Genomic DNA, 25,565 nt, shown 5'->3' on the forward strand with positions numbered 1-25,565 from the left:
TCAAATTTACGGTTTGGGCTTTTAATCTTCACCAGAACAATCATCATAGCATAGAAAGTTTTTTTAAAGGATGAAAACATTCCTGATTTCTTTTGAGGGGGTGGAATTCACAGACATGCTCAGCAATATGAAGCTCTAACTGTACATACACTGCTTTACACAAAGGCAACAGCAAACCAAGTAGAAAAATGATGGAGGGCAAAAGGCCACTCATTGGGAAAATTGAGTTAAAATACAGGGAAAGCAAAGTGCTATTTTTGTTTAAATCTTTATAGCCACAGAACGATGACTAAAGAGTTTCTGAGCAGCTCCCCATGGCCCTTAATCTTCCCCTCTGAAGAATCTAAGAACTAGCTAATGATTTTTCCAGTTATGAGTTGTTTTGAAATGTGCTCCAAATTCCTTGCAGTTCATAACTTTAACTGTGACACTGGGTATGCTTTTCTTGCCCAACTGCGCTTCAGGCTACATATCTGTGACAAAGAAAGGGCACGGCTTACTGAAGGTGATGATCTCAGTCACCACATAAATGGACAGCTCTGGAAAAGACCTAGAAATACAGATCTGACCCCTTTTCCAGTTATTAAAGAGTTCTATGGGTCTCACTTATGCCAGTCAGCTAAATACTTCAGTCTACTCTGGTGTTCTCATATTCAAACTCCTATCCAACTGAGATAAATGCCAAGCCATATCTAACTAGAGGACAAGAGGAAAACTAGCTACCCAACAGACATGACTACACTGACAAAGATCCTACAGCCTTGAACTCTCATATTTCTTCATAACTACCAACTGAAGAGCTTGCCTCAGCAATATATACTGATTAAGTGTTTTTTTAAAAGCCTACAGCTGTGACTAATATGTGCAGGGATCAACAGCCCATCATTGTCCAGTATTTTCTGCATTATAAATGATTCCTAGAAAGAAGAAAAAACATGGCAGCACAAGTGGTGCGCCCCAGCCTGAGTCACATATCGACTTCAACAGATCTCATTATCACAGAGGAGGAAGTTCACTGAATCTATTGATGACCATGGTCAAATGCATTTACAACCCGCTGCTGTATTTGTATCAATGAGCAAAAAGAGCAGATGGGAGGGAGATGTTAAAGATTAATGGCTTTTTAAAATGATAACATAAGCCATATATGTAGGCGATGAGCTGCGAGGCCATAGCAATGACTGTCAGAAAGACAGCTACAGTTTCAAGTAAAATTGAAGCCAACATCTCTACACAGGCCTGCAGGCCACAAGAGGAAGCGATAGAAGCCTCAGGCCCTTTATGTTCTACACTGCAGTCAGCACTTCACTCAGCGGAGTGTGGGGACAGCAGCTCCTGCCAAAATGTATCTGTGCCAAGGCCTGCCAGCCTGCTCTCCCCGCCCACTCTAAGGGCCAGAGCGTGAGCGGTGGGGCGCTGGTAGGCGGGTGCAAGGTGAGGCTGGTGGGCGGGTGGCCAGGCTGGAGCTTCCTGACACGGGAACCCGCCTCACAGCAGGATCAAACTGGCTGCCGAGTGAATCACTACCCCTCCCACCACCTGACAAAGTCAGAGCCGGGCTAGTACGCAGCCACTTTTGCAGTCTCTACAATTAACAGGCAATCCAGGATGAGACAAAAATACTGCTCTATCACCTCATCAGACTGCATCTAAGCCAAGGGTCATATGACGCTGAGCTGAAAAAGAGAAATTTATGAACTTCATCAAAAGGATAATTTTGGACTTGGGGTTGATGTGTGGGTTTCAAAAGGAACAGAGGAGCGCTCTAAATATGTATCAGTGCTACTGAAAAATTCAGTATCAGTAAAGTGCTTAAAATTTAAATGCTTGCTTTACGGTGTAATGATGATACAGGCTTAGAAAGTAGATGAAGGTATCAGAGGGTGTAGCACCAAAGCAATTTTACACTTTCAGATTTCAGGCCCTGCAAACCTAAGCTTGAGGTGGGAGATAGGGGCAGGAAGCACAAATTCTCATACCTGACCAATCTTATTTAAATAAGCAACAGGAGCAGGGATTTTCTGAGCTGTGGCTAGTCACTAGTCAGAAGCAGGAACATTATCTCCAGAGTAAATAATGTCCTGGAGGACGAGTAGCTACCCAAATCGCTTCTTAAAAAATAGAAAACTGCTCCAGGCTGCTATTATTAAGCCTTAGATCCAATGGGAAGTTGAACCTTTGATCTGTTAAGGGTACTGTGTATTTGCATTTTATAATGAGATCAAAGCCAGGTCCAGGGCCCCTGCAGAAGGCAGCTCTGTGCCCCATCTCTGTACACTGGACGATTTACAGACGAAAACTATATTTCCCTGTTAACAAGATCATGTAAGAGCTATGGGCCTCAGTGAAAATGCAGTGGGAGATTCAATGTTTGTTAGTCAATCAACAACAGCCTACATTCTTTTCTAGCTAATTTTCTTTTCTGTACACAGGTGTGGAAGGAAAAAGTAAACAAAATCATGCCAGTAGCAACTATCTCTTCAACAGTTAAAGTTCAAGAGAAAACATTTCAAGCATTTTTAAACTGGTTGAGAATTGCTCCAGATTTTCTTTGGCATTCTTCACCCGGAAGAAATGCAGAGGGGAATTTAAACACTTTGCCTGAAGTGAGCCTACAGGGAGCGGAGATGAGCATGGGGGGGGGTCAACATTTCAGAGTATCTGTGGAGTCTCTACTCAATACTGTTCCTGACCAGTTTTTGAACAGAAAATATACCAGAAAAGAAAAATCACACACAGTCACTCGTTCATTGGCTGAGGTGAGCAGGGTCTCATATTTTCTGACGGCGTGCACTCAGGTGGAGCTGAGAGAAGGACCATGCAGATCCATTAGGGAGCTCTGTTTGCTTAAATCAGCCCATCCAGTATAAATGTATTACTGTAGCAACACTTGAGAGCTTAAATCTTGTAGTAAACATGAATACAGTGAATGTATTTGCAGATACCATTAAAAGTCAATAGTTAGATATATGACAGAGAATAGAGCTGTAACAATTCCAAATTTTACTGTACAATTGTCTCAAAAATAAATGCAATTAACAATTTAATGGTCTCTTTCAGTCCAATTTAAAAATATTTCTTTATGTATTACTTTTGCAAAAAGTTTTGAATGAATCCCAGAATACATCTTTTGGTTAAATCACTATATTTGTGACCCAGACAATGTAATAACACAAGTTCACAGCCTATGAAGTAAACCACGCCTGATCATAAAACACTGTATTCTTTTCTTAAATGAACATAAAACTGACAATTACCATCAACAGTTATACCCCTTAGAATAGCTAAGCTAATGTTAGCAATTCATTGCGGTTAAACAAATAAATGACAATTATGTTAAAACCTAACAGAGAACTTTAACTTGTGATAAAATATTTGCTCAAATGTATTTCTTGTAGTATATACTGTTAGGCAACAAATACTCTGACTGCATGACCTTTCTGAAAAGTTATTTAATACATCACACATGAGTTTCATACATCTGGCAATTTACAATCTGAGTTTAAAATCAAATAATGCTCATTATGTAAAAAGTTAAAACATGCTGTTGTATCCTTCTCATGATGTCCATTTTGATTTGATCAACAACATCTCACCAGACTGCACAAAAAATATTGTAATTTAATGCTTTCAACAAATAAAAAATCACTTTAAGCTCCATTAGAGACTTTAGCATCTAAAAAAACTGACCAATACTAATTGACATAGCAACACTCACACTAACTTTAATAAACTCTTAAAGCAGCCATATTATGCTCATTTTCAGGTTCATAATTGTATTTTAAGGTTGTACCAGAATAGGTTTACATGGTTTAATTTTCAAAAAACACCATATTTTTGTTGTACTGCAGTGCTCTCTCTCACTGCTGCAGCTCCTCTTTTCAGCTGGTCTCTGTTTTAGCTACAGAGTGAGACCTCTTTTCTTCTTCTTCTTCTGTACTATCTTTGATTGCACTGCACATGCCCAGTAGCTCAGATGTAGATCATGTCAGCTAGCTAGCTCCATAGACAGTAAAAGAAAGGCTGTTTCTACAACTTTGGTCAGTTACAAGGCAGGATTAGCTGGGAGACTTCTAAATGAGGGCGCACATGTAAGTAGTTCTTTTGTAGATTATGGTGAACTTGTGTGTGTTGTAGCAGTGCTTTGCTATTGAGAACGAGGTAGCATGCTAGCGTTAGCATTAGTGTTAGCATGCTAACGCTAACGCTACGAGCTAATGGTTGCGGTTAGCCTGCTCGTTTCGGCTTGTGACGTCACAAGCCGTGCCGATTTTGAACAGCTCACCCGGAGACTGAAGGCAGGACACATTCAGAAACTGTATCTCACTCTAAACAGCATGGATGGATTTTTTTCAAAGTTTGTATGTGTGTGGAAGCACCAGAGACACAACATAACACCCCAAATCCCAGAAAAAGTGATTTTTTCATAATATGGGCACTTTAACCTCTATGGTTTGTTCAGACTGTTCCGCTAGGCATCTGCCCTATTGCCCATCATGATACATCCACGTAGAAGTTGACTAGGGGGAAACCCCCACCCCTGCAGCTGTCCTCTTGAAGCCACGCGTCTGCAAATCATTTATGCAACAATTGCTCCACAAAGTTGTAGCGAAAGTGAGAGAACGCTGATTCACTATTCATGACACGCAAGCATCCATGAAGAGGGAGATTTGAGATGTTGTGATGACAGACTTAAAAACCAAATTCAGCTCTTATTCCATTCTTTCAATTACTAATCATAAAAAAAGAATCCACATTTTAAAATATTTTCTGTGAATTTATAAAAAAAAAAAAAAAAAGAAGTTTAATACCTAATCCCGACATGAATGCTCTTGTACAGTAGATTCTTAAATCCAGAAAGTGACCCGACTAGAGATGCACAGATTGACCGGAATTGGCCGATTTTCACGTGATCAGCCATGACCGGCGACCGGCCGGTCAGTCTGACATATGCCGACTTTATGCTGGTCAAATGCTGTAAATAAATACAGTGTTTCCTCTATGTAACATTTCTGCCGCCACGGTATCAGAAATAGTGCAGACACACGAGGATTTCCACTATGTACACTGTGCACCGCCGCTCCTTCATCTGTTTATGAAAAGTCATGAAGTCGTAATTACACAACTCTGCAGAGCCGTCTGCCCTACTGAACTCAAGCGAACTGTCATCCGCTCTCTCTCCCCTTTAGGGTGCTTTAGGGTGAGCAACTGGAACAGTGTGACAGGACTTCATCACTCGCGAAGTCATGGCAACCAAATAAACAACAGGGCGAGTACACTTGTCACTCAATCTTAGGCAAAGTGACAAACAGCGAAGAAAGTCTGCACTCTCGCGGGTCCCGTAAAATATGACAGCTACAGTTTGTTGGAAAATAGTATTGTGGACAATGAATTTGATGAATTTACTGTTTATAAGACCCCAGATGAGACAAGAAGCTAACGTTAGCAAACGCTGCGGTCCCTCTGCCTCTCGCTGCAGGAGACGCTGTATTCCTCCGACACGCTGTATTAACATTACTGTTTTAAAACCATTTTCCAGGTTAGTGGGGGTGCATACCGCTCAAAACCAACATGAAAAACGTAGCTAGTAATGTTCACTCAGCATTTTGTTTTGTTGTTAAACTGTGTGTAAAATGAGCGGTGACGTTAAATCACGGGTTTTAGGTAACGGCACCGTCTATTTGCTGGATGGTTTCAAGGTAATGGTGGGTAGCTAACATTAGCAGATAAGCCCGTTGACAGCGACGTTATTGTTCATATTTTGGCACAATGTTTCTGACCGTAGTAGTGGTCATTAGTACCACATAGAAACAGTATACTGCGCTATAGACAAGTGCTGCAAGCAAAAACCTATACTCCTCTAGGAATAGTTTAATATTGTTTTAATCCTAGTATATGAAATATCCTTATGGAATCTGGCAGATGTTGAATAAACCATGCTTGCCATACAAGGAACAGAAGGACACGGAAGCTACAGTATACAAGCTGAATCGTACAAAAGGCTGCTTACACTGACCTGCAAAGTATGAATCAAAGCACCTCAGAGAGCTGGAGAGGGTGTTAAGAAAAGCACCATCTAATTGCTTGCTCATAGATGCCGAGCACATATTCTGCACTCTCGAAGGCAGCGTCCACATTTTTTGACCTTGATGAATTATCTGTTTTTATTGACAGCACTTATTGATATTTCTTTAAAGTGCAGGCTAATGGAGTTCTATTGAGATTATTAAATGAGCTGCTAGTGCCTGGATTAGCCCGGTCCCATCTCGTCAGCACAGCTTGCATTATCATACAGAACAGACGCATGCGTGCGTTGAGTCCCAAATTCCTGCGACTGACATCTCCAGGGGAACAAAGGAGCGATGACTACATCCGACCGCCATGCACCCCACCCAGGCATGCCTGCGTCCAACTAATTACACACACAAACATGCATACTCAGTTACACTATAGGTGGAGTCATACCATAGTAATAGTCACAGAACAGGGAAACGTTACTACTGTATGAATATTATAGAATTATACTATTTCCTACAAGTTCCTAGTGACCACCTGATGATTAGGAGAGAAACTTTTCTAAGGCTTTTGCACAGGCTTAGATGAAAATATAAATTATGTGATGAAAAAATAAATAAATAAATAAATAAATAAATAAATAAATAAATAAATAAATAAATAAATAGGAACAAACCTAAGGCTACTAGAGCTCGCTCAAATGCCCCGGGAAACAGTACTATTGGATTCCATTCAAACGTCTTATGCATTGAAAATATTTTATAAATACTCTACACACATTATTTCAGTTGTTTAGATTCTCAGAAAAAAAACCATGGCAGGGAAAACACCCCCATTAACAAGAACTGAGAAAAAAATTGTGACGCAGGCTCTAGCGTATAAGCACAAGCTTCAAACCGCTTTTTTTGTGTTTCCTGTGCTGTACAGCATCCTGGTTAGAGTGATGTGGTTTTTCACACTTTTAAATGTGAGGGGTATTTCTACAGTTGCAGCCCACATTTAGGGCAAATCTATGCAAGCCTTTACTAAACTAGAAAGTACTTGAAGAGCGTCAATCTTAACCAACGCTGACTAATTCTATAACTTGCTCTTACACCCGCGGCATCATTCCAGTTACGTCAAATCTACATTACACCCAACACTGAAAAGAAACGCTTTCCATTTCAACAATATGTATTTCTATTAGTTTCATCTCTGTGGATCAATTGTTCTTTGATTTAAGGCCTGTCAGTCCACCGAATTTCATTAAATCCAAAAAAACATAAGAGTTTTGGCAGAAATATTAATGGATATACATATTAAATGCCAAGCATGTTCACAGAACTGAAATAAAGTGCAATGAATTATCAGACTTAAATTCAAAACCTTTCTGCGACCACTTCATACCACATTTTCTCAACTGTATCACTGTAATAATACATATGATACAACCTTTACATATGCTGTGAACTAAAAACAACCCTGCATAAAAATCTTTTTTTTGCTTTAAGTAATATTGTGAATTTAAAGAACTTGACTTTAATGATCTAACCCTGTTCGAAACTGCATGCTTACTTTCAATATTGGAAATTTGACCTGGTCTGTTAATCCTAAAGAGGATTGAACTCATTCACTGGTTAGCTACCAAATAGGTTGTAGACAGACACTAAAAATACAGTAGAGCAGCTACATTTAGGCTACATCTAAAATGTCACATTTTCAAAACAGCTATTAACAGTTATTAATTAGGATTCCATTACATTTCCAAATCTTTAGTGCTATTTATTATTTGTAGGAATTCAAAACAATGTTTTAATTACATAACAATATCCACACGTGTTTCCTGACCATGGGAATCCTGAAATCAGCACCTGATTTCATGATAAAGCCACACGACACGTGACAACAAACAAACCAAAGGCACATGAACAGCCACACACATTAGCCACATGAAGTCCTCTCTGCTACATCTATAGAGGGACTGTAACTCAGTGGGTAGAGCAAACTCTGCCAGGAGTACCAGTTTGATTCCCACTGAGGACACCCACTCTAAAATGTATAAAAAGTGTATGCATGTGAGTGTCAAATAAATGTTGTGTCTTATCTACAGTTATTTTAGTTGGGCTTGTCAGTCACACCCTCATATTTCCAAGCAATAAAGTCTGTGGATGTGTGCAAGACCTCACCAAGTCCACTTCAACCCACATAAGCTCAAAGCTGCTCTCTGGATATGAAGAAATATTTACATATCTGAAGTATCTTAAGAGATACAGACTGAGTGCTAAATGCTCTGAAACCGGATTTGTTAACAACCTTAAAGCAGCAACAACAATAGCAGAAAATATGATGCTAAAGAAGGTGGGCGGTATACAAAATACAGAGCTGACCTCAGTAGTGAGTAAAAATGCCTGTAACTCAAGGCAGGAATACATGCAGACAGACAGCACATACATAGCTAAATAAGGGATGATATGGGTAAAAGAGGAAACAGGTTGCAAAATAAAACAATTCATTGCCTTACAAAAGGCCTTGCCACAAAAGCTAAAATCAATCCATTTATAATCACACACACACACACACACACACACCTCCATGCAGCCTGTACACACACCAGATCTTGTCGCCCCAGGAAATGGGCTTCATACATCTTGTCTGACTGCAATAAAGCAGTGTCTAAGATTCTATTTCCAATAAACGTCGACTGATTGGAAAACTCATTCTAATATCAATTTCCATCTGGGCCCTTTAAAAGGCAATCAGCATAGCTTCATCTCGGTATATCATGGGCTCCTTGAGATGATGACACAGCGCCGACTCTCTCTTCTGCATAATGGCCTTCTCCTATCAAGGCATCTGCAATGAATAATACCACCCATGAATGGGCTATTTAGTCTGTGTTCGCACAGATAGCGGCCACTTCTCTGAATATTAATCCAGGGTTTTACACTTTATATGGTTCTCTCAGGGCTGCACCACTTTTCAGTCGGAGGACTTAGTGTGATTTGGCGCCCTCGTAGTTTCTTTCTAAGCTTTCTCAGAATTGACAATGGTGATTACCAAAGGCATTACACTTTGTTTAAGATTCCCAGTGACCACAAAACAATGATTTAAGTCAAGGAATATCAATCTCAACTCTTCTACAAAGGCTGTCCACAGCTTACTACAAAATGTAAGGTCAAGAAATGATTTCCATGAGTGAATAAACTGATATGAGTGACTGTACTGTATATCTGCCATTGTAAATACCAAAAAGGACATCCGTTTTCTAAAGCACTAAAATAGTGTGTCACATTTGGTATGACATAAAATCAGAGCATCCGTCAGAAGCCCCACTGTAACCAGAATACAACTCTATCATCATCATCATCATAATGGCAACAAACTTTTACGTCTGCTATATTGGCTTAAAACATAGGCCAGATGTCTCCTTTTCTCACCTTCCAGCCACTGCCCGCCTCCCTGTAGTAGGGAAAGTTATCGCATATCCACTGGTAGATCTCGCTCAGTGTCATCTTCTTCTTTGGCGAGCTGTTGATGGCAAACGTGATGAGGCTGGCGTAGCTGTAGGGCGGCTTTCCGTCTTTGTGCTGCTGCACCTCCTCCTGGTCCAATGTGGTGTTAGGATCCAGTAGGGTACTCTTCTTGCCCATGCCTGGCCCGTGTGCATTCTGGGCATCTGCCTTGCGGATGGCCGCCTGCATGGTCAGCTGAGGAAGCCAATCCATGGAGGTCAGGCTGCTCTCCAGCTCCGACGTCATGGTGACGGCAGGCTGGGCAGGAGGGGGGTGGGGAAAAGGTGGAGTTGGTGGTGGTTGCTGTTGGCGCTCGGTGACTGGTGGAGGCTGGACCAGGTGTGGAATAACTAACACGGACGAGTGACAGGTTAAGGATGAAGTCTCCCTCAGCTCAAGACATGAGCATGACGTCTTCCGTAGGTTAACTCTGGAGAAACAGGAAACAGACATGCCTTTGTTAGTCAGCTATTTTTTACAAGGAGCACAGGAGTACATTGGAAATAAAATATATGCATATCAGTAATACTGCAGAGAACAAAAAGAAATGCAAGTGAGGAAGCATTTCTGAACAGTTTGGCCAACATCAAAAAACTGTGTGTCTCTGTAAAGTATGTTTATATTAACTGTGCAGCAGATCACAAGCCCACCACTTTCTCCACCACTTGCTGTTCTCAAAGCTGACTCATAGCTGGGACTCCATCTGCACAGAGGGAGAGAGTAAATGCCAGGCAATTGTTTTCACAACTGCCAGCCAAATGGGGGAATGGCTCAGGAGGAATTCCGACTCTCTTGAGGGTAGTAAACCCCCTCTCCCTTCTTCCCTGCCTGCCAGCTTGCCTGCCTCCTACCCTTCCTCCCTCAAACGGAGCCTCTGCCGTAAACAAGCCAGCCAGTGTCGTCTTGCAAACCGTGCTTGGCCCTCTGCGTGTCGGCCGTGCTGTGCAGAGTGCAGCCCACAACAGCCTGTCTCTCTGTCCCTCTCGGCACACTGCCCTGCCCGTCTTAAAATAGAGGGGCAGAGTAGAAAGGCCTAAAGTTACAAACGTAGGTGAACACAGGGATCTGTGAGGGGAAAAAACTAAGCAGGATGACACTGCAATCTGGCTGAGGAGAAAAAAAGAGAACAGGCTGGAGATGAGAAATCCTCACCAAGTTGAGGGATTTTTCTCTTGACTAAGCATGCTTGCACAAGTGTGTGTGTGTGTGTGTGTGTGTGTGTGTGTGTGTGTGTGTGTGTGTGTGTGTGTGTGTGTGTGTGAGAGCACGGGTAAATTTGAGTGTGCACTCAGGCTGTCAGACTGGGCAAAAATAGTCCTGAAGGTACTAAATAAGTCAAATACTGTATCTTTCAAAAATAGTATTATGTGCAATAAGAAATCATACCCAATTATAACCACTTAACCCAATGTTTCAAACTGTAGTTTAGAGGCTTTGAGATTAATCCTAAACATTTTTGCTAAATATAATTGATTAAAAAGACATTGACTCCAAGTTGTGTTAATTCTGTGAAATAATACTGTATATTTTAATATATTTACATCTCAAATTAGTTTTATATCTATTTGACTTCATTAGCAAGTCCAGAAGATGGCAAGGAATAAATACAACATAATTCTTTGGGCATCTGCTGTCGATATGAAATGCAGCAGGAGTAGTAAGAAATTCCAAAGTTGGGCAAATGGTCACAAGCAGTTTGTGGTTGTCTCTTTCAATGAATCAGTCCCAGCGGGGGTTAGCTAGTGCCCAACAGCTAATTCAACATCTGCCATCAGCCAGCTGATGAAGGTATTCTTCATACATCCAAACAAAACTCTGAGAAGGAAAAGACAAAATCCAGTTGAGAGATATCATTAAAGGGGTGAAGCATTGGTCTTAACCCTCCCCTATAATCAGTGTTGGGTTTCACCAGGCACTGTATGTGGACGTTTCTAATCTAAAAAAGTTTTTTCTGAACAAAATGCATTTACATTTTTCTTTCTTTTCATCTTTCATTTCCTGTCTTTATTTTTTAAGTGATACTCCACTTAAATTGTATCAATTTTCAAAATTGAAAAGGTGGCTGTGTTTTTTTTTGTTTTGTTTTTTAAATTTAACTTTTATTTATCCAGAGATTGAGAACAAATTCTCATTTGCAACGACGACCTGTCACCTTCACACAGTTACACATTCATACCTGGCAGCTGCCCAGTACAACCACAGTCTGATCTCCTGGCCACTGAGCAGCTCCACTGGAGCGTTTTTGTGTTTGGATTAAGGGCCTTGCTCAACGGCTCAAGGGACAAGCACTGCTCTTTCACTTCCCCACCCAGATTTAAGCTCCCTCCACTAACCTTTAGGCCACCACTGCCCAATATATAGTGATGGAGAGTAGTAGCTGAGGTCACTTTGAATTAATGTCTCTTATTAAGTTTGTAATGAAAAAATACCACTGCTAGAACATCATCCAATCTTGCACGGCCCATCTGTATGATCAGCGTGTTTAAAACTCACATTTTCACCGAACATGCTACTTCTGGCTGAGATACAACACTTTGATAGCACGAAATGAAAGCGTATTTAGCCATATTTTGGCAAAATGCCTGGTGAATGCCTGGAACATACTGGGCCTGAAGGTAAACAACAAAAAAGCCTATTATGCTTCAGGGGTGGTTTGACAAGTTTCTAAATGTGTTGATTCTTAAAAATCTATCTGTAACTGACTGAAATCAAGTTGCCCATAACAGTTCTAATTCAATGAAAAAAAACAATGTTTTATGGCCACCTTTCACGCCTTTTGATACTCTACTACTTTAAGTAGACTTTCACTTTCATCTGTTCACTTCGCAAAGAGCTGGTTATTTACTTTTCAGTGTGCTTTTTTTTTTTTTTTTTTTTTACTCCTACATTAACAGTTGCACCATGTTTGCTCACAGGTTGGAGGCCTGGATGAAAACACCAAAGGCTTTGAGGTAACTCTCCCAACCTCTGCAGTCATGAGCAGACTGATAGATGAGCAGACGTGCTGACTGACTAGGTGAGTCAGCCTAATGGTGGAGAACAGTTCCTCATCACCGACAAGACAAACCAATCTTACACAAAATATCTCCACCCTGTAACTGAAACAAAGGTGACTCACAAGCTGCTAATGACAGTCATTTTCTTTTTTGAACAGCAGCCTACTGAAACATAAAACAAATTTGATTTTGAATATCTATCTATCTATCTATCTATCTATCTATCTATCTATCTATCTATCTATCTATCTATCATCATCCATTTGAATATCTGCAGTACCAGTCAAAGGACCAGCGTACATTATTAGTGTATATTTTGGTTACCCTAACCATTTTCAATGCAATGCCATAAACTAGACTGGCCTTGTGTCATCGCCAAAGCCACGTCCCTTGTGGGGAATAGAAAACAGAAGATCCTATAGACTGCAATGCAATTTGAAATGTGTTTGGATCAGAATTTTAACAAGTTTGTATAGATTTATTTCTTGTTAGACAAACATTTGTTTAATAGACATGTCTGATAATTGTTTCGCAACCTTGCCTAAACCTAAACGTTCGTGATACCTTAAAGATCCAGTGTGTAACGTGTTTAGTTGTTCATTATCAAAATCTGTGTTGCCCGTTCACAAACTTGTCCTTTTTTATGAATATTTACCACCACCATCAATTCCAAGTATTCCTTTTGGCTTGAAATTTTACATCTGCATTCGCATGAACTGGGGTAGACGCTCCATATTCATGCGCCATCTTGAAATACGTTAGCCGGTAAGGGACATACAGGACATACTGCTCCACCTTTCGCGTTTTTGCTGTCACATAATAAACTCACAGTTGCTGCTAATGCTGCTAATGGGTATCGTAGCTTCCTGGCCCCGGCAAGTTTGAAGAAGGAAACATGGAGGACCACACGTATTCAAAATCCAAATTTCAGGAAGAGGAGTCTTCTTCTTCGCCCAGAAAAAGGATATTGAAAAGAGCTTTTTGAAGCGTGAAGGCTACCGTAGCCGTAATACGTACTTTGAACTGCGTGGTGTGAGAGAGTTAATTGCGATATATGATCTCAACGCTAGAGGACCTAGGACCTTTAATAAATTAAGGTTGATCACCGTCATGCCTCTTCAGTCTTCCCCTGTCCAAGTGGATCAATGAACCAACACAGTTGCCGGATATTTATTCCGGACATCTATAATGCTTTTATACTGTGTGACTGTACTGCAACTACTGTTAGCTTTTCTGTCACCAGTATCATTTAGCGATTTACCACACGGACAGTGAATATTCATGTCTCTTATGTGTGTCAAATCTCAGTGTGAATTGAAAGCCTCAGTTAACCCACTACACAACAGCTTTTCTGCATTGTCCTGCTGGAAATGCACATCAAATTGCATTGAATTGTCTACAGGATCTTCTGTTGTCTATCCCCCAGAAGGGGACGTGGCCTTGGCAATGACACAATACTAGTGCACTGATCCAATATGAAGATCGGATATCGGTCCCGATATTGACAAAATAGCTGGATCGGGGATCGGAAAATTAACAGATCCAGTTTTGTTAGTTTTTTTTCCCTCTGTTGCACGTGTATCGCATGCTGGAAGAGTTGAGTGTACAAATAAAAAGGAATTTAATACATAACATTTATGTTATTTTGTCTTAGTTAGAAAAGTAATGTTTGGTTAGGAAAGTCTGGTGCCTTTAGTCTCTTCCACATGGTGGAAGGAAGGTATAAGGTGGAAGGTATACAGTGTATTATTAATTCAACAATGGTATCGGATCGGTATTGGGTATTGACAGATACACAAAGCCCAGGTATCGGGACTGAAAAAGTCAGATCGGTGCATCCCTACACAATACCAGTCTGGTCTATACAATAGAGCTGAAACAATTAATCAATCAAAAGAATATTAATTTACAGCCACTTTGATAGTCAAGGAATCTTTTCAATAATTTTTTTTCCAAGCAAAAATACCAAACAATCTCTGTTTCCAGCTTCGCTGAAATAGAATTTGCAGCTTTTCTCTGTTTTATGGTATTGCAAATTGAATATCTTTGGACAGTCCACTGGTCAGACAATACAAGACATTTGAAGCCGTCACTTCTGGCTCTGAGCAACTCTGATCATTCAATTACTTCAGAAGAAAATGGCACATTAATCAATAGTAAAAATAATAAGTTGTAACCCTATACAGCCTTTAAAATGACCATTGATTTAAATCATCACTCATCTGACAGAGTGTTGTAATGGATTGCATTATTAGATTTAGTTAGGTGTGCCTGAAAACTGGGAGCTCAGTGTAAGGATCTGTATAAATTAATTATTGGTAGTCTTGTAAATGTAAATGTTTGCATTGACACCAAATGCTCAGTATGAATGGGGGGTATCGAAAAGGGAAGAGGCAGGCAGAGCCTTCTGGTGGCCACCGGAGGTGAGCTGACAGAGACAGGGGTTGATAAAAGGCGCTCCGCCCGCTACACACAGACGCATGCCATTTGACCCTCTACGCTAATGATCCAGCTGCTACATAATCTGCAAGGCCAAGTCGGTGTCTTAATTAGAGAACCTTGGGCTGTGGCAGGAATGATGAAGCCCATCACAGGCAGGCAATAAGGCTGCCCCCCTGCTGCCTTCATTACCCTGCCAGGCAGTGGGCCAGTGAGAGCAGGGACAAGCCTCAGCCTGCTGCCACGTCAGGGAGGACTGTCTGAGTATGTTCACCAATGGGTCTGGGGGTAAGCAGAGGAGTACTGAGGAAGCGAGACAGATGAGAAAAGGAGCCAGGGGAGATGAAGCAGTAGGGGAGGGTGTGGGTGTGAAGGGCACCACAGTGCTGGCATCAGGCCTGGCAGAGAGCAGAAAGTGGCAACTAAGTCTGCATCGAAGAGGTCTGAGAGTTCAGGCGCTATGATTACGAGCCCAAGGGAACAGACTGCGATCCCACACACACACACACACGGAGCAACTTTGATCTGGCTCTAAGAAAATGGGGTTCCGTCACTGTCGCCGCCAAAAAGAGAAAGGGGAAAACTTATTTTTCTCTCTCTCGACTTTAATTTGTTTTAACAATGGAGCACTGGGAGTATTTGAGGACTGAGAGGGAAAAATGGATGGTCAAATTCATTCTCTATTCAGCACTCACATTTTCTTTATCCTCCAGGGATTAATGGCAGATTTAGTTCTGAACGAGAAATTGAAAGCACTTTTGAAACATCTTAATTTACCAAGTTCTTGACAGGACTTCTCAACGTTCCTGCTGCCAACAGAGCACTGACAGCATCAGTGATTGTGTTTTTTGTCTGAGCTACTAAGTCTGAAGTGGTTCAATCAAACTGACAGCATGGTTATTATATACATGTGCCAGTCCCTCTTCTATTCAGGAATCTCCAATGAGGCAACAAGCTGAGTAACAACCAGGGATTACTCAACACAGCACAGCAGATTACGTCAACTTTATCATGTTAGGCAAATATGTACTGAGATGCAAGTCAGTAACTGCGTCATAAAAATCAGCGCTGTTCCCCATCTCCACAATTGCAAAATTGATGTCTGTACTTAGCAACTACTTAACATTTTAGTATCCCTAACAATGCATGGCCCAGGATGAAATTAATATTTTATGTAATCAGTGTGATACTGCTACAATGAATGGCCCTTAACTGTCTTCAACATTTCATATAATAAGTATCTACTTCATTTTAATTCTCATGTAGAAAGTATGGATGTTTCATGAATGTGGGTAATTTTATTGGAATGACCACATTGTAACATCATAATTACTTGAATGTAATGTATTCTTTACTAATTCTCAGATTTTGCAAATATTACTTAAAAATGTTATTAAATACGATAAATAAAAGTTCAACTTTTAGGATAACAGAAATTGTGTTATAGTTGTAACACAATTTCTGAGGTCTGAGACCCACAACATCAAAATCAATGTGAAACAGTTTTTATTACTTCATACCTCAAAGAACTAAAATCACTCAACATATAAGAAACCCACAATCAACTACTTCAAAGTAAACCACTGGCATCAAGATTTGAGATAAACTACCCACAAAATATACAATAATACGCTCACTGCACTCTTGTCACATGCAATCTTCCTCCAATGAATGACGCCAACAACCTTTCTCTGGTTCACAACATTCTGCAAAACAGAGGAACTACTAACTGAAGCAGAAGTAGAAGAGGCACACAAAAGGGAAGTAGGTAAAACTAAAAAGGTGAATAAGACTGGTTTTACTACAGTACAAGACTCAGTCAAGAAAAAAAAAAAAAATCAGGTTGCAGTACTGCATTCACAGTGGGGAGCTGCAATTAAAGAGATGCCAAGACACCAAGCAGGACATTTTAAGGATAAGAAGCCTAACCAAAACAGACAGCATGCACACTTAATGTCTTCATCTGCCATTTCTGTTTATTAATGTAAGGTCAATTAACCTGACGAAATTCATTTGTACTGTGTTTGACCAACCGCATACACATCAGTTTACCTGTAAACTGAGTGTGTATAGAACCAGAATGTGCAGGGTGGAAAACCGTGTGACCCACTGCTAGCAGAGAGAGAAAGGACAAAATGAGAAGTAGTGCTTACTTTGGTGTAAAATGGGTATTAGGGGGGAGGGGGAAATCTATGTTTGTCATTGGTGTGGATGAGTCAACATGGCTTATTTGATATGAGTGTTTTATGCAGGTAAGGACCCTGCTCAACCTGTGAAAAGGGGCATTTGTGACTGTGCCTGCGCTCACTACAGCAATCACTGAGGACAACACAAAGGCTTTTCTCCTCAACAGATATTAGTGGTTACTTGTGCTCTCAGCCATAATTCCCCCTTTTCTTAACTAGAAATATGCTTAAAACATGACTAAAAAGTGTATGTTTACCTCTCTTAGGTGAACAGGTTTTAGAAAGGAATAGTTGAACATTTTGGGAAATACATTTATGCTTCTGTCCTAGAGCCGGATAAGATCAGTACCACTCTAATGTCTGTGTGTTATGTACTGTATGGAGCTAGAATCAGGAGTCAATTAGTCTTGCTCAGCATAAAGACTGGAAGTAGGGGGACAGTTAGCCTGGCTCTCTCCAAATTTAGGGTTAGGGTTCAAATCTGCCTACTAACCACTCCACGCTTGTTTGTTTGATCAGAACACAAGTAGACATGTAAGGATAAAAATTTGTGGCTGTAGTAGGGTGTTACGTTCTGTAACAATGTTTTGGTGGTTGGTCGGTGCAATGGCGCAAGTGTATTTCCCAAAATAGAGATCTATTCCTTTTAAAGATTAGCCGAGTAAATCCCTGGTTGTCTGCAAAGTCCCATGTGCAGTCTGTGTAAAAACAACACATCACATCATTTAGCATGGACATGTAGGAACTGCATTTGCTGACCTTGTGTGTGAACAGCAATGACTAAGTATTGCCTTATGTCTGTTAACAATGGCCAAATGCGAGTTGAACCTGTGTTTACTATCTTTGCATTCATGGGATTTCATGTGAAAAGAATATAAAAGACCTAAATATGAAAGTTTGTTTTAATGTAAAAAAAAAGAAAAGAATTGTAAATATGTATGTTTTTTATTTATATATATATATATATATATATATATATATATATATATATATATATATATATATATATATATATATATATATATATATTTTTTTTTTTTTTTTTTTTGTGATACATTTAAAATATGTTGATACCAATATCATCATCATTTGTTCTCTTGCTTTTCATTCTTCCAAGGCTTGTAATGGATCAATGTTGCCGGGCTCCTGATAAAGCCATTTTAAAGCTTACTTTGATTAAGCGCCCTGCTACTTTGATCCATCACAAAACAGAGAGAAACTAGACGGAAGGAATTTCTGTCTGTTACGTTTGTTTTTAATAACCTGTAATGGTGCATTTGTCCATCAAAATGGACACAAATCTGCCAGAGACAGCAGATAAAGCTAATGCTAATCGGTCGGAGAGTGACAGTGGAGTGAAACGCAAAGTTGTATGTTTTTGGAATATTTCATGACGTCATTAGTCAGAGACAGTCTAAAGTGAATCCTTTATTTCTTCAACAGAAAATTGAGCAATATCTGATCAAATATATAGACCGTTTAACTGGCATTGCTAGGCAATGGATTTGGTCCAAGTTATTTCCTGTCAGATTTGTGTCCATTTTGATAAGGTTTTGAAGGACAAAAAAACAATAATAACTTCCTTGGTTGCTGTGTACTTGGCTGCAAACAGCGCCGGCGCGTGCGTATAGGCAGACTAGGCTACGGCCTGGAGCGACACTTTGGCAAGGCGGCGAAATGTCGGCTTATAAAAATGTTCAAATGTTTTGTTTGGCCCTAATTTTGTCGCCTCTTGTAGTCCATTGGTGAGGAATGTGTGTCAATCAAAATGACCAATCAGCACCCCGCCCGTCTCCCGCCCACCATCCCCAGTTCTCACGAGGTCAGAGGTCGGAACACTAACTGTACAGTACACTGTACAACCATTTGACAGAAACTGTCTGGTTGTGACTCGTACAAAAAAAGAAAAATAGTAAAGGAGCAAGCGCTCCAAAAACAAAAGCTGCCCGGCTAGTGATGCCTCCCCTAATAGCAGAGACCGGTGGAGCCACAAGCGCTACCGGGAGTGACAGTGGCATTGAGGCCGCTGAATATATAGCGTCGCTACCTGTACACAGTACAAGGTGATGAGGATATGAAAGATCCCAGCAAATAGCCAACAACAATAACGTAAGAATAGACATTTTAACAGAGAGAGAACCTTATCAGGTCCAAGGAATTGATTTCCCCAGGGACGATGCGCACAGAAGAAAAGTAAGATACTTTTTTTTTTTTTTTAAGTTGTGAACCTGCTGATGACATGCGCCTTGCTGCACACTTGTGTGTATGTGTCCATGTGTTTTACGCACAAGGTTTTGTTTAAATATAGATTTGCAATTTGATTATTTAGAAAATAGCTGTGCTGTCATGACTCTACTGTAAAGGTCTTTGGAACCTATTGGATTTATTATGCTGATGGCATCCGTTGGTGCCATTGTTGTCATTCAGATATACCAATTGACAGCCTACTTTAATCATTGTCGACACTTTGTGCGTTGCAGTTGTCTATTTGGGTGATGTGTGTGTGTGTGTGTGTGTGTGTGTGTGTGTGTGTGTGTGTATGTATGTGTGTATATATATATATATATATATATATATATATATATATATATATATATATATATATATATATATATATATATATATATATATATATATATATATGCGCGTTTGTGTTGTTGCTGTTTTTTGCTTATATTGGCTGTATGTTATTGTTGGTGTATTGTAGCCCACGTTGCAAATAGAGGGGCGGCACAATTGTTTTTCGCCTAGAGCGGCAGAAATGCACGCACCAGTCCTGGTTGCAACCGGAAATAAATTGACACACATTTACAACAACATGGTATGTACTGAGTTACATGTAACGGTAAATGTTTAACACAGCAGGGTACAAGACAAGGAATACGTTTTGTTTTTTGAATAAAATGCTGGATATAAAATGTGATTTTTTTTATGCGATTAGTCATTTTTAATCAAAATAATAAACAGATAAATCGATTATCAAATAGTCGTTCGTAGTAGCAACAGCCCTAAATAAAAGCATTAGTATTTTTCATCCTAATTTCTTATGTATTCTGTAGGTTGTGATTTGCCATTTTCAGTTTGCAGTTTCATCTCAGGTGTCTAGACACAAATAGACAATAATGCATTCAGTTTATTATTATTATATAACCACAGCTAGCCTATTTTATTCTCTACCGAGAACACCTAGCTGCCTACCTAGAACAACTTCCCTTCAAATACCTGTGCATTACTATCATCATTTCCTCTCTGAGAAAAGAGTCAGCTATTTATATCTCTTTCATATTCTCACTCCCACTTGCAGACACAAGACCACTGATAGGTACCAGACCAGTGCTCTCCTGCACTTATCTGCAATTTCTGTGATTAATCCCCTTTTACAGCAGTCATGCATCCATCATGGGTAACACTCCAACAACATGTGCCTGCTCTGCTACACAGACACAACCATTAAGACCTTTGATGGTTGCACTACCATATATGCTACCTCAGAACAGTAGACATGATGAATGATGCATTAAAAACAAGTGTCACTACGAATCAAACAGACCACAATAAATATTTACAACACTGATTGTTAAATGCTGGCCAGACTTTGGTGTGTGTGGATAGAGAGACACAGACAGAGAGAGAGAGAGAACTTATTATGACAAGAATCTTCCTGTAGTGTGATGGTAACTTGGCAAATGGGAGGGGAATTGCTAAGCATGCTCCCTCTGTTATGCCTGAAGACTTGGCACATGCACTCACAACAACAACAGTAATGTAACCTGGTAACAAGCCATTGGCATTTTTACCCTCGACCGAAACCCGGGTCATACCTTCCATATCAACGGCTTTATATCCAGCGTGGGAGAAGCCCTTGTTTTTCTAGCAATTGCAAGGGGAATAAACAGGGAGGGGTGGGAACTCTGCTCACCTGCCCTTCAGTCAAAGTGAGACTCCTCACTTTTTCCAGTCCTGGAGGAAAAGGACTTAGGGAGTTATTTTTGAGATCTCTCAAATAAATAGCAGTGCGTCCGAGTATTGTGACTGCACGTGAGCTCTGTAATCATGCAGCGATCTATCCTAAGCCTCATCTTCATTAAAAAACAAAAAGTAGGTAACGGCAGTACCAAGGCAACAGCTTTTAATGTCAGTCTTCCTTCTCAATTAAAGGCTTAATGGTTCCGCTGAAACCACCCCCAGGAAAAAAGCATTAATAACCCAGTCTTTACTTGCATTTTTAGGATGTGTCAATTATCACCTCACCGCTCATGCGGTTCAGCACATTGTTCATCTTATTGCAGCCTACAGCAGAGCTGGACACCAACCGGGGCCTCCTCGCTGCTAACAGAATGTGCAAGAGCATCTATGTTTTACAGTGTACTATGTTTTACAGCAATCTATGTGTCAGTGTTATTAGTGGGCTATGTTGTGTTAAAGTTGGCTTTTAAGATGCAGGCAAGCAGACCTCTCAGCTGCACTCTTAAACAAGAAAAATGGCATACATGCTCTTTCTGCTCCCCTACTCCCTCAATCCCACTTCGCCTGTGGTTGAACAAATCAAGACCATAATTATTCTGCCAATCAATCGGGAGCGCAACTGTGGCTGTGGGGCAGTTAAACGCTGAGGAGAGAGCGAGCGTTGTCAACAAAGCAAAGCTAAACCTTGAGTTCTTTTAAACCCGCTGAACCTTAAAAAGGCAAAAGAGACACCTTTGTCTTATTAGTCAGTGTCAAACAAACAGAGGCCTTCAGAGTATGTAGTAAAGAGAAAAAGCATCCAGCTGCTGCAGACATGCATAAAGAGAGGCAGGCAGACCATGTAGAGGGACACAGGATCAGAGTAGTGGAAGATCTGGGAGTTGGCTGTGGATCAACTGAGCTGCTTCAGGCTGTCTGGAGGCCACTAAGCAAGCAACAGTGTTTGTGACCCCTGAATGCAGACACAGTCAATCCAAGAGAGACATGTGAATAGATGCAGCAGCGTTAGATATTAGAGATATTAGAGAGACGCAGTCAGCTATTTTCCATGTTAATGTGGGTTTGGTGGACTGGATGTATATATAGATAAAAGGTACAGAGATAGATCTAGGCAGATGAAGGCAGCACTCACAAGCACAAGGCCCTCAGCTCTTTGTGTAATCTGCAGGTCAATACAAAAAAAACACATACAACATTCCAGTAATTGAATAAGCCTTTGCTGTGAATCAGAGCAGTGATCAGGAGGGGTTGGTATTTCTGTCCCTAACAGCTTGCCTGGGAGGCGGCCTTTGTTTTGGAGGTGGCAGGGGTGCACCGACACCAACCATGCAAACCCAATTACCCCAGTCCCACGGCCTGGGGGCCTGCATTAACACACTCCCCCTGGGAGGTTGACTCCACACCAGCCTGGCAGTCAGCGAGATCCTGCTGCTGAATCACAAATAGGCCACTTAAGGCACTGGCAAGCATTTTGGTAGCAATCTTAAGGGCCTGTCCTTATCTGCATTCACTAGATCCATTTCAACATCAATGTTAAATATTGAGCCAGTCTCTGAGGCGAGCAGTTAGAAAGCGGGAGTTTGGGTCCGTTTGCCTGGGATAAGAAAGCTGTCCATTGTACATAGAAAACTCATAGCCAGGAAAGCATTAGTCCTCCTGGGAGTTTATCTTAGTAGTTATTTAGTCAAAGTGTAGTCATCGACAGAAGATTACTTGGCAACTATTTTGATGATCTATTTATCATTCAAGTAATTTTTTTCTAGCAAAAACATTTATTTGTTCCGGCTTCTGTGAAAGGCTTTTCTCACCATTTTATGCCATGGAATATATGAAAAAATTTATTGATTAATTGAGAAAATAATTGGCAGATTAATAGTTAAAAGAAATGGTTGTTAGTTATAGTGTTCGACAGATATGTTTTTCTTTCATTGGCCGATGCCAATATAATCACAGCAGGGCCGCCACAAGGGGAAGCGCCAAGTTCGTTCTACAGCAGCCACAATGACAAGGCTACCTGCAGATGTGTCCTCAGACATTTTTTGTTCATCCGCCTTGTGAGCACAGGCATTGGCCAATCTCAAAATGCCATTAAATCGGTCCGCCGAGTCTATCACTAGTTAGTTTCAGCCCTATTCTGAATACACAGTGACAGGCATGTTCAATTATTTCTAATGTGATGAGAATTACAAAAGATTGTTAGGTCTAATGAATAGCTCATATTTAATTGTCTACATAAATACAGTATACTGCTGCGACTCTTAAAGATAAAACAGTCTTTTTGTTCTCTTATTGAACTCCGATATAATGTGGCATTGTTCAATGTGTCCATGTCATCCCTCTCAGAAACAGCTGTGTATGAGCCTCATTTTCAAGTGCAACATGGAAGTGTTACAAAAGAAACCATGCTAGAATTACCCAAGCGTGATTTAAAGGAATTACCTGGGTGGGCAATGCATGTTCTGAGTGCTACACGGAGCAGGAATCGGGTCATGAATTTCAAATTTAGACAGTGGATCAGCACTGGCAGCTCTGAAGCTAAGTTTAAGAGAAGGAGCTGTAACACCGGTTACACAGAGACAGAACACTCACTTTCAAACCCAGTAAGTACAAAGTAAAAACTAAAGTTGAAATAAATTGTTTGGTATATTTCTTAGATGTTCCTCTGACGTAAAGCCTTAAATCGTCTTCATTTAGAATGGCAATGGAGCTGGAGTTATAATAACCATTTGCTTTTAATCAATATTCAATCTCTCAGAAATAATTAACAACATATTAAAGAGTTTACTGCCTGACGGAGCTGGATGCCTCTACATCATTAAGCTGTTGAAGCGCTGCTCTTTGACTCCTCATGTCCCATTTCCCTGGTTTACTGCGCCTCAGTACAGGCTCTTTTAAATGCTCCTGGAGTCATACTGTACCTGCAGATAATAACACAGCCCACTGATAACATGGTACATGTATACTCTCCCCCTCTTACTGAGACAGGGCTTTTAACATGTAACACAAACACTTGGAGCTACATGAGTGAAGCTGTATGTGAAACAAGTCTACCGAATGCAAAAGCTTTTATGATCAAGGTTTTCATGGCATATTGCTGAGGGGTGGCCACCTGCCATAAATCCATGCCCTTTCCCCCCAAGTGATAATGCATTAGTTGCACAACACCATGTGCTGCTGAATGTGTACTATATTAGAGGGATTAGCAGTCAAAGGCCAATAGTTTCATATTTTGTTGGTGCTCCATCTTCTGCTTTACTACGACACTGTAACTAACACACACACACACACACACACACACACACACACACACGATTAAAATACATCACATAGACGTGCAGGGAACATACAACAGAAAGGGTCAATGCAGTGTTGCAGAATACAGTATGTAAGCACTCCAATCAGCTGTTGAATTCAACCAGCCCTGTCTTACACCACCAAGAATTTTTTGTGTTTATACAAGCTAATAAATTCCTTGGGAATTCTCCAGATGACTTCCATGGTAATTTTGAGGTAGCTTGGTTTTCGTCTAATGCCAATCAAGAAGAGAGCAGTGGAGTAAAACATGAGACCAGGGCTGTCTACAGCGCCGTATGACAGACTAGGAATTTGTTTTCACATGGAACGGACATCTGTCGGTCTATACCTGTTCTCTTTACCCTGCTCCGTTCGAGATCATTTCAATTAATTAGGTTACCTGGAGACAATGTTGCTATTTATCTGGGTGTGGATGAGGTCGGGGGTGTAGCAGTAGTCATTGTTGGTTTAAGCTCTGCAGTCAAAGTACTTTCTGGCAAAAAATGGATTCATCCCTGTGAGGTTACTGCCTTACAAGAGCCACAATAGGTCATCACAAATCCAGAGGATTTACCATAATAAAACAGCAGACACACGAGTTAGGCCTGGAGTCAAATGTTTTTGGCTTCTACAAACTGACGAGAAGATTTTATGGTAACTCAAATATAGTGGCACTCAGCCTCTGGTGCCTCTGAAGAAAGGCTTTAAGGAAAATTATGGATTTGCTACAGGCATTATTTGGGTAGAAATCACAAATTAGCTAACAACACATGTGGCAGTCTGATTCAGCGGAGGAACCAAGTCAAGTCAAAACAAAAATGTGACTAATATCCATACAACAATATATAGCCTTCAAATAAACATTGCTATAAAATAGCAGCTTAATGGAAAATAAGAATACCACATAAGAAAAGAATCACATGATGAATCCCTCTTATAATTTCCTGCCCAAAGGCAGTGTCATCAAATTCTTGCTTTATTTGACTAACGGTCCAAACTCAAAAGGTATTTATTTTACTATAGTGTAAGACAAGGAATAGCATCAAATTCTCATATACGAGAAGCTGCAACCAGAGAAATTGACATTTTTGCTTAAGAAATGACATCAATGATTATTAAAATAAATGCTGATTCATTTTTCGGTCAATCAGCTAATTGATTAATATTATAGATCTTAA

General features: G+C 40.4%; 1 protein-coding gene across 3 annotated transcripts in view; it reads right to left on the reverse strand.

Moving 5' to 3' along the window:
• Positions 1-25,565, reverse strand: part of foxj3 (forkhead box J3) — a 78,783-nt gene that overhangs the window by 33,217 nt on the left and 20,001 nt on the right. For all 3 annotated transcript variants that reach the window (XM_031301597.2, XM_031301595.2, XM_031301596.2), the window contains exon 2: positions 9,432-9,936. In XM_031301597.2, coding sequence (XP_031157457.1) covers positions 9,432-9,752 — 321 coding nt within the window. In that variant the 5' untranslated portion in view covers positions 9,753-9,936. The remainder of the gene's footprint in view (positions 1-9,431; positions 9,937-25,565) is intronic.

This window comes from Sander lucioperca, chromosome 6 (genome assembly GCF_008315115.2).
Source record: "Sander lucioperca isolate FBNREF2018 chromosome 6, SLUC_FBN_1.2, whole genome shotgun sequence".
In the NCBI taxonomy this organism is placed as follows: domain Eukaryota; kingdom Metazoa; phylum Chordata; class Actinopteri; order Perciformes; family Percidae; genus Sander; species Sander lucioperca.